General features: G+C 33.7%; 2 protein-coding genes across 3 annotated transcripts; both read left to right on the top strand.

Moving 5' to 3' along the window:
• The first annotated feature begins 62 nt into the window (after positions 1-62).
• On the top strand, positions 63-3,132 carry LOC100810739 (mevalonate kinase). 2 transcript variants are annotated; one of them, XM_006604762.4, is made up of 5 exons: positions 63-327; positions 401-632; positions 730-983; positions 1,453-1,866; positions 2,885-3,132. In XM_006604762.4, exons 1-5 carry the CDS (start codon positions 195-197, stop codon positions 3,001-3,003), a joined length of 1,152 nt encoding a protein of 383 aa, XP_006604825.1. In that variant the 5' UTR covers positions 63-194; the 3' UTR covers positions 3,004-3,132. The 2 variants fall into 2 exon arrangements, with proteins under 2 accessions (XP_006604825.1, XP_006604826.1); XM_006604763.4 differs by having other exon boundaries at positions 92-327; positions 427-632.
• A 2,070-nt stretch (positions 3,133-5,202) lies between these two features.
• LOC100499941 (uncharacterized) lies at positions 5,203-6,973 on the top strand. The gene is made up of 2 exons (NM_001251404.2): positions 5,203-5,345; positions 6,359-6,973. Exons 1-2 carry the CDS (start codon positions 5,261-5,263, stop codon positions 6,874-6,876), a joined length of 603 nt encoding a protein of 200 aa, NP_001238333.1. The 5' UTR covers positions 5,203-5,260; the 3' UTR covers positions 6,877-6,973.
• The last annotated feature ends 3,577 nt before the right edge of the window (positions 6,974-10,550 follow it).

Here is a 10,550-nt window from a genome sequence, read left to right as displayed (position 1 = left end):
GTGGGTACCGTAGTTAATTTTTTTAATTGAAAATAAATTTCAAATATAAAATGACTAATATAGCCGTTTTGTAAAATGATTACTGAGCCCATTGCCTCATTCCCTGGAGTTCTCCAACCATGAGGGCAAGAATTGGTTGAATGCTGAAAAGTGTGCGGAGAAAGAAGAAAGAAGCAATGAATTGAGATAATAGAATGGAGGTTAAATCCAGAGCTCCGGGGAAAATTATCTTGAGCGGCGAACATGCTGTGGTTCATGGATCCACCGCTGTTGCCTCTTCCATTGACTTATACACCTACGTTTCTCTCCGCTTCTCCACTCCTTCAGGTATGCCAAATGCATTTTCATGAATTGCGTGAGGTTCATATTCTGATTCGATTAGGATTCATTTGTGTAATAGACGACCAAGATTCGTTGAAACTGCAGCTGAAGGAGACGGCTTTGGAGTTCTCGTGGCCAATCACCAGAATAAGAGCATCCTTTCCTCAGCTATCTTCCACGCCAACCTCATGCTCTGTCGAGAATGCCAAGGCAATTGCCGCACTCGTTCAAGACCTTAATATTCCAGAGGCCAATTTTGGACTCGCCTCTGGTGTTTCCGCCTTTCTCTGGCTGTACTCTTCCATTCAAGGGTCCCAAATCTCTATCCATTTTTTCTTCTATTTCAGAATTCAAATCCTTTTCTCTCTCTGTGTTTTATTCATGTATTCTGTTTGGCTCTTTGTGTAGCTTTAAGCCTGCTACTGTGCTTGTCACTTCTGAACTTCCTCTGGGTTCAGGATTGGGTTCGTCGGCGTCGTTTTGCGTGGCGCTGGCGGCAGCCTTGTTGGCTTATACTGACTCTGTCTCTTTCCATGTCAACCATCAAGGATGGCTCTCATTTGGGGAGAAAGATCTTGAGTTGGTAAATCAATGGGCTTTTGAAGGAGAGAAGATCATTCATGGAAAGCCCTCTGGGATTGACAACACAGTAAGCGCATACGGTACGCCACTGCCGTTTTATATTATATGGAACATGTCTTTCTGCTTTTTTCTTGTTACTGATGATTACAATTTTAATCTTTTTATATGGCTAGATTCAAATGGAATATAATTGGTGGGTTCTTGTCTCTTTGTGTAATAGGAGGGTTTGGAGAGGATGGATATATTTTTTTTTTTTATTGGTTGTTAAGGAAAGCTATCGAAACAAGCTGTATTTCTCTTTTACTTGGTCTGTTAATAGTCTCACCCAGTATTAATTATAATCAATGTGGCCCTTGGAGGAATAATTTAATGTCATGACCTACTGGTTTGTGCAAGTTAATTGAGAAATATACAATAGTGTTTGGTGGGAGATATATCATGTTAAAATTGTGATTTGTTTTGAATGTTTAATCATCGTGTACTTTGTTTACATATGTAAGTTACTGTCATTGAATCTGCAACTCACTCTATAGTTACCACCGTTATCAGGTAACATTATCAGCTTCAAGTTGGGTAGCTTGACGCATATGAAGTCAAGTGTGCCACTTAAAATGCTCATTACTAACACCAAAGTAGGGAGGAACACAAAAGCATTGGTGGCTGGTGTTGGAGAGAGGATGCTAAGGCATCCAGATATAATGGCTTTTGTGTTTAGTGCTGTTGATTCTCTTAGCAATGAATTGACTTCCATTCTCAAGTCACCTACACCAGATGAGCTCTCTGTAACTGAGAAAGAACAGAAGATAGAAGAACTAATGGAGATGAATGAAGGTCTGCTCCAGTCTATGGGGGTCAGTCATGCTACAATACAAACTGTTCTTCAAACAACATTGAAGTATAAGTTAGCCTCCAAATTGACAGGAGCTGGTGGTGGGGGTTGTGTTCTGACACTGCTTCCAACATGTATCCTCTTCACTTATTGTTCTCTTCCTTGTGCTTCTAATGTTCCATTACATCTCTGGTTTTCTTCTTTTTTGTTTGGTTTGCATGGGAGGTGAGGGAAAATAAAGTTCTATACTATCATAGTCTTACCATCTACAAATAAAAACCATTAAGTTTAAGTATTCAGACTAATGATAACTTAATCAGTACATTTTACAAACTTCAAGCATTTTCCCTCTCCTTCAAATCCTCTAAATATTGAGGTGAGATAAAAATATTAGGGTAGGGGTTTTTACCTCCTTATTTCCCCTGCCCTCAATTTCATTCCCCTCCAAAAAAAAAAAACACCATGATACTTTCTGCTAAAAGGGTTTTCCTGGATGTTATGATATTTATGTGCTACCTGGTTAAATATGCATGCAGTTTGTGTATCTATACACAAGGCAAAATAAAACCCTAAATAGGCCTAATTTGGATTAACTTTTAGCTTATAATAGGAGTTTTTCAATTGAAAGAGGGAGCTCATAAATTTGAATTAGGTGATGAGAGAACTTATGGAGAGGTTAAATGGGGAGGCTTCTAAAAAAGTTAAGGATCGTAACTATTTATTCAGAAATCTATCAATAAGTGCATGAGGTGCATAAGTGCTAGTTGAAAGTTAAACGAGGAAACTTCTTGATTTGTTTTATTTTTATATCTTGTAAGTGTTTGTTAAGATATAGGAACACTACGCATTCATCTATTTTTTGGACACTTATTTTTTGGAGGACACTCTACGCATTCTTCTGTTTTATCAATCTGACTCACTTTTGCTCCCCGCAATGTCAATCTACTTCAAATATCACAAATTTTCTTTCTCTAGATACTCTATGTAATTAAAAGACAATTTTCTGGTGATGGATAACTTATTGTCTTTATAATAATAGAAACCAAAACTTTTTCCCTACTCCTCCCATCATGATTTTATAGCTTTTAAGTATCTTTAATACACTGTTTAATCTCAGTTTCTTGTATCCCTTCCTTGACTAGCTTTAATCAGTGCTATCAGGCACCGTTGTTGACAAAGTAGTTGCTGAACTGGAGTCATGCGGGTTCCAATGTTTCATTGCCGGAATTGGCGGGGGAGGTGTTGAAATTAACTTTGGGGTGTCATCTTGATTTTCTTTTACTATTATTTTTCCAAGGACTAACATCAATAATCGCAGCATCAGATCCTCAAATAATCAGCATAAAAACATATGCTTCCCTTTTTACATCTTGTGTATCAATCTGTTAGTTTTCCTTTTCTATTTTTGAATCAATTTAAGCATTTTCTTATTCAATCCTGAAAGAAATTGGAGAATATAAAGTGGCCTTACACATTGTAAGGAATCTGACTTTTAATTCCAAAACAAAACATAAAGAAATTCAAGTATTAGGTGCTTAATGAAACGATAGTCAAGAACAAATAGTAGTCAGATAATGATTATGGTTCTTAAGTAATTTCTAGCCACTGTAATTTGTGGCAATTGAAACTTATGTGATGGTTTCAATTGTTTCATTACACACACACACACACACACATATATATATATATATATATATATATATATATATATATATATATATATATATTTATTCACACCAATCTCGAGTATCATTTATCATTCATCAAGTGTTTACAATGATTCCACCTGAAAGAAAAGAAAAAAAAAATGAAAAGAAAACCCCAACAAGGAACAAACGTGTGATTGTGGTGTAATATAGTATATGTATGTAAATTGCCGTTGGGGTGGAGGACTTGGCCCGTTATGTAAGAGGAGCATATGTTGCTAGCAAGAAACACGTAAGAGGGAGCAACTTCAATAGTTTGGCCAGCTCTCTTCGTTGGCACATCTGAACCAAATCGAACAATTGTTTCCTCGTACATTGTTGCTACTATTAACGGAGTCCAGATGGGTCCAGGCGCAACCTAAAAGACCAAACTAGACTTGGATTAATAGGATCAACTATATCAATTTTTTTATATAACATATTTACGTTATAAATGATTTTTTTTTTACTTTCTCTTTCACTATAGATTTATTAGCGTATATACTGATGTTTTTAATATGAGTCCATTCACAAATTACATTATTTATATATTTTAATTTTTAAAATATTTTCTAGTTATAATTTATTAATACACTCATAATAAAAAAAAATATATATACATTAACAAAAAATTTTATTAATATTTACTAACCTACACATCATTATTTTTTAGTATGAATGTTTAACACACTCATAAAAAAATAATGGTATGTATGTTAACAAATTTCATATATGTATATATATATATATATATATATATATATATATATATATATATATATATATATATATATATATATATATATATATATATATATATATATACTTTTTGTTCTTCAAACAAACATAGCATGATAAGAGTACATGTGGTGTTGATGGAGATGGAAAACGGACGGATAATAATGTTGTTCCAATAATTGATTATAGCGCGGGTGACGCAGCCGGCGAGAATTGGCAGAAGGATGTCTTGACGTGTTGTGTCGATTTCTTGCACCGGAGAGAATTTTAGAAATCTCCTTTGGATCAAAGTCACAAACTGAATCGAACTCGTTATAATTGACGTGTCATCGTGTCACAAACCGTAAGATTCATACAGAAAAGTAGAAGGCTCCATCCATCACAGAGATGAAATTGAAAATAAGGGAATTAATTAAGTTTGGTATATTATTGTATATGAATTAATTAATCAATTTAGAGTTAATATTACGTGGACAAACATTGATTTAGTTGATGAGAATATATAAATGTGTTTGATTTTCATTATCAATATAAAAAAAAATTATTGATAGATAATATATAAATATATTTATAAGTATTTACATAATAATAATAAAAAAGTTTTAAAATTAAATCCACCTAAATTTTGCATAATAATAATAAAATTTTTATAATCATATAACTAATTTAAATCTATCTAATGGATATCACTTTTAAAATAATTATTTTTAAAAAATCATCTTATCATATATCAACTTATAATTGGATGAAAAAGTAAAATATCGTTACACTATAATACATTATAATTAAATTCATTAACTTGTGTTTGATCTAAGTATGAAGAACAAGAACAAAGAAATAGGTGGTTTGGACTCTGGATTTTGCTCGGTACAGCTGTATGCATTTGATTAATATTATCAGAACTAATTAACTGATAAGCAGTTGATTAGTTTAATGAGAGCGAACCAGATCACGGATTAAGTTGTGACCTTGCATGTCCGCCACGTGGAAGATCAAGCACTTGAAACCTGTTACTACTTTAGGCACCAATTCTTGCTACTCTTCCATCTCTTAATTCAGAGTTTAATTCATCAATGGGTGTTTTCCTTTGAGATTCAATCTCACCATGGTGGACGTTTTCAAACTTTGCATCTTCCTTCTTGCACTCTTCTGTGCTTTCCTAGTCTTTTCTAATCCAGTGCTGTGTAGTGGTACTTTCTCTATCTGCACATCTCCTTCCCTCACATATGTACTCTCATCTCATCTGTTTAATTCTTTGATTTCTTTCCATATTCTGTATCTCTTTTGAAGTATATTAGTGAAAAATTTAATCAAACTGCATGAATACATAGCTTAAGGGATTTGATTTCCATGCATATTTCGTGCAATATCATCTATTTCAACTAGGCTAGGTTCATGTTGGTCTTAAATTTACACCCAATCTAGACCCCATGCACTCTACAAATTTACGCACGCATGAACAATGACCATTCAATCTATTTCCATTATATATATAGTATGTTTTCTTTGTTGTAATCCCTTCATACTTATAAACTTGTGATTTGCGCTTGATGAAACTCTTCCGTGGATCTCATATTACATATATAGTCCATTGACATTGTCGGTTCATTGTATAACAAATGCAATTAATTTGCTTTGGGGTCCGTACTAGTTTTCCTAAATTATTCTTTCCACCTTACTAATTATAACACTCTTTAAACTAATTCACTTTTTCACCTTACTAATTATAAGACTCCTTAAATTAATTCACTTTTTTTTAAAGAAAAACAGTTAATTTAGTTAATCACATAAAAATGGGCTTATTTCAAAATTACATTTTTTTTCTTATTTCTCTATCCACTTAGTTATTTATTATGAATATTTGGAGAAAGAATAATTAAGTAAGGACAGAGAAAAAATATATTTAAAAATTAAAAAATAATCTTATAAAAAGGATAAATAAATTTCTGTAAATAATCTTATAATTAAGAGAATTAGGAGCATAGAGGAAATTAATGGTGTTTTTGGTTCTTTTAAAATTGTTAATTGTTGGTTTTTGCCTTTTAACTTTTAAAACTCTTCACTTTTTGTTCTGCACTTTCTAACCAAAAACCATGGACATGGAACAAAAAACCAAAAATTGTCAAATTTATGGAACAAAAACATCATTAACCCTTATTATATAATGTAAGGATCTTATATATACACGGGTTGTTTTGATTAGATAAGGAGGACAGTGTATTCAAGGGAATCAACAGCTACAGGCAGACACGGAACCTGGCACCCCTGAACCAAGTTTCAAAGGCAACATGTTTGGCTGATGAGGTTGCAGAAGAAATAGATAACATGCCCTGTGAAAACGTGAATCAATACTACCCTTCATCTGTTCCTGGAAGTGGGAACCTCAAAATCCCAAACTTGCAGAAGCATATAGATAAATGTGACATTAACTTCAACAGCACTACAGATGGAGTCATTCTTCCCGTTTGTGTCTCCAAATTGGAACCAACCATTGTGCTCTCCAATTACACTCATTCTGGTAGCTACGCACAGTTTCTCAACAATTCCAAGTACACAGGGGCAGGGCTTGGTTCTGAGGATGATTGGATGGTTCTTGTTCTGACCACCAACACTACCACTGGAAGTTTCTCTGCTGCTGCAACTTCTGTTCGTGCTAATGCTGCTTCTGTGGAGTTCTTGCTCTTTGTTTTGCTGCTTGTGCTCATCAACTACCTTGATTGAGTGCTTATGTCTTTCTTCTAATAGCTTCATTGTGTGGAGTGCGGACACTTTCGTTTCATTCCTTCTCTTGTATAAATGTAGTGCGAAGTGAACTTAATTAGGAGTTAATCTGTGTGCTATTAAATTTGTTATTTATCTCACTCTTCTCTAATTTCTCAAATGATCAGTGTACATCTTATTTTAGGCCAATGTCAGGTTAAAGGAATTTTTTTATAAAAAAGGAAGAGATAAAAATTCGTGATGACTTAGATCTTATGTGACAAGAACAGGTACTGTAGTCCATTCCGGCTGTCCAATTATCTAAATAGTAAGCTACAAACTTACTTGACTTAGATCATCATAAGTGAGAAGCATGTTTTAGAAAGAATGGTTAAGAATGAAAATTATGTCGCACTAGTTGATATTTAAGGGAATAAATTCTCGCACACTTTTAGTAACAAATTTTCTTTATACTTATTTTAATAGAGCTGAAGAGTGTATATATTTGTTTGTTCTTTTTATATTTTTATTATTTAAAGTATATCCTTTAATTTTGACTGCATGAAAGTGTTTCTGATGAAAATTTAGTCCATTATTTCCTTCTCCAAGCTGAATATGAGTAAAATTTAGTCCATTACCCTTAAATTAAAGCTGGGAAGCCAGATCTTTATTGCAATCTGCAAACGAGTTTTATTCTTGCGCATTACACGGCCTAATTAGTGATCAGTCCTTAACACCCAATCCATGTAGTTTGTCGAGAAAAACACGCAAGTCATCATCATAATTAACCTTTTAAACGCTGCAAAATATAAATATAACCCAAGCTTCAACCTCTGGACCAGATAACCTGAACAACCTTCTCTATAGGACTATATCTTTGCTGCATAAAGGATACACCTCTTTAACACTCGACAAAAATAAATAAAAGGATACAAATACAATCCTTTAGTAGTGATTGATTATTGAAAAAATACTAATGACAAACAGATTATGTGTATGCTTTAACACTTGAAATAATATGAAAAGACAATAATACCTATTTGTCAAAAACAAAATTGTTACCCGCCCCACAAGAAGCAGCTAATCTTGTAAGTGGTCTCATGTGGTGTCCGTGAATCTCCATATAACATGTCGTTAACTCTTTTTTTTTTATTTTTTTTGTAAATTGAAAAATTTGATTAGCAGAAAACATATATAATCTCACACCATACAATAATTTATCCTTGTAACGACAGAAGGTTACACGGGCTAGAAGAGCCACCTACCTGTTGTGCAAGGGGTCAGGAGAGGAAGGCACTACTCTATTAACCGTACCATAAAAGTCTCCCTTTGTTTCATTGGTAAAGCTTTTCCTCCATACTGCAGACTTGTTGAGCAAATGTTCCACTTCTTCTTTTACATACCGAGCACCCAATACTTGATGGTTCAAAACCGAAATACTTAGTAGTATCAGCAATAGACACCCCACTTGAGACCTTGAAATTGACATCACTTCACTACAATTGTCAATGATTATTACTAATCCTCTTCTGGTTTCTATATTTGAACCAAACAGGAATTTAAAAGAAAGATAATCAAAGAGAAGGGAAAAGGAGATATGGCTTATGCGTTATGGCTTGTGACTCATTTAGTATGCAGAGTTTGAAATCGAGATATAGTTATTACCCCCCATGTGTAAAACATAGCATTATTCAATAGTAAAGAAAGGGACCAGGGAACTGTAGGGAACAAATGGTCAAGCTCGTGTTTCAGTTAATTAGTAATATTAGTTCCACTATCGATCAAGTCATATTAATAATAATTTTTGACCATCTTTTGATGTGTTGTACTACATAGTGCAGTGTCCATGCAATTAAACCTGACCCGACATATAATATAAGGACGTTTCAGAAATCAGAACTTGGAGAGTTTGTGCATTGATGGTGAAATATGTACACTGTTGTCTACTGGAATGGATACCAACCAACCATTCCTTTATCAATTATCAAACATTTATGGCCAAGGATATTCGTTTCAAGTCAATTAATGAACCCCTTATACTTCCAAAATCACTCTAACCTTTGTCAATCATACAACCCCAATTTAAGGATCAGGACTTGACTCTTCGATTAGTTTATTTTATTTTGTCATTTATTCACCTTTAAAGTCCAAAATGTGCTTCATCAATGTCTTCATGGCCGGTCAATATGCTTTTTTCTAGGATTAGAGTGACTTCTTGTTTCTTTTTCCTATGGTTGTCTTCATATATTTCACACTACAAATGTCTCATAAAACTGAGTTATTTGCCAGTTAAGGTATAAGGGATTTCAGTAAACTGTAAAAGGCATCCTTTAGATCGTGTCTTCTTTGGCTTAATGTTTCTAGAGTAATGTATTGAATAATGTTTTTTTTTTTTCTTTGGACTCGTTTGTGGCAGCTTTTATATTCTGTAACCTCTTTTCTTTAAACTTTTGGGATTCGTCTTTTTCAACCTTAGCACTTGTAGTTGTGTCAAAAATTTGTCATTTTTTAAGTTGATCAAGTGACTTGTAAGTTGTGCACACGAGCTTCATTCCAATTAATTTATCACTTCAAAACCTGTGTGTTTTGGTCGTTTTCTATTAGTCATCAAAGTTCTCAAGGGAAAAGCACTGTTTCTCGTCTCTAACTTTAGTTGGCACCGGCCGAAAATAAAATTAGGTCATAGTAATTACCAAAAGTTTGGTGTAAACACTAAGCAAAGACTTGTATGATATCGTGTTGACTTTTATTACCAATTGCTATTGGGGTAAAACCTAATGGTCGCCTTAGTGCTATAGTATTGGGGTCAAATTCTGTTGGCAAGGTTATGGTGTGCTATTGAGGTCAAATTTTGCATTTTTAACTATGATTATTGCCTCAGAAAATTATTGACGCAAACAAAAAAAGTCATCGCGTGGTTCGTATTGACGCGGAGCATTTCCGTTGTCTATTTTCTGCCTAATATCTTATTCCCTGTATTTAGACTATTTTCAGCGCGAAATCATGCCAAGCAGTGCCAAAGTTGACAATGAGCCAAGCATAATTATAGTGTTAATTTAATCTACTTTCATGTTAAGTCATTTACACTCGTGTGTTGGTAGATTCCGGTTTGATTTTCTTCAGGGCCACATCTTGTCCAAGCAGTTGTAAAGTTGACAATTTGTCAAGCATAATTACATAGTTCAAATTTAATCAACTTTCATTTTAAACTTTTTGCACTAATGTCGGTGGATTATTCAAAAATCCAAAAACTGAATGGTTATTTGCAAATATGCAGTGAAGGCATTACTATCAGAACTTTGAGAAAAAAATGCAAGTGTAATTGATTGAATAAAATATACAATAGTAATGTGTAAGGACTCTATTTATAGAACTTATTTCTAACAAATTAATATTTTTCAACAAATGCATTTCCACATCAAACGGGAGAAGCCTCGTTCAATTACATTTTGGTTGAGGTCACAATCTACAACTATTATTTGAGAAATGCTAAGGGCACCCAACATTTTTATCGGTATACCAGCATAACATGCAAAATGTCGGTTTTGCCCTTTTGTAAGTCCAATACGGATGAGGCTTTAACATCCTGTATTGGGCTTACGGATTGTTAATCCGTAAGGGGCTCATAGGATTTTTTTTTTCAAAAATATAATTTTGAAATTAATGGTCCAAACAGGAATCAAATTGGTCCAAGT

Source organism: Glycine max, chromosome 19 (genome assembly GCF_000004515.6).
Source record: "Glycine max cultivar Williams 82 chromosome 19, Glycine_max_v4.0, whole genome shotgun sequence".
In the NCBI taxonomy this organism is placed as follows: Eukaryota; Viridiplantae; Streptophyta; class Magnoliopsida; order Fabales; family Fabaceae; genus Glycine; species Glycine max.
This window is presented reverse-complemented; position numbering and strand designations above follow the sequence as displayed.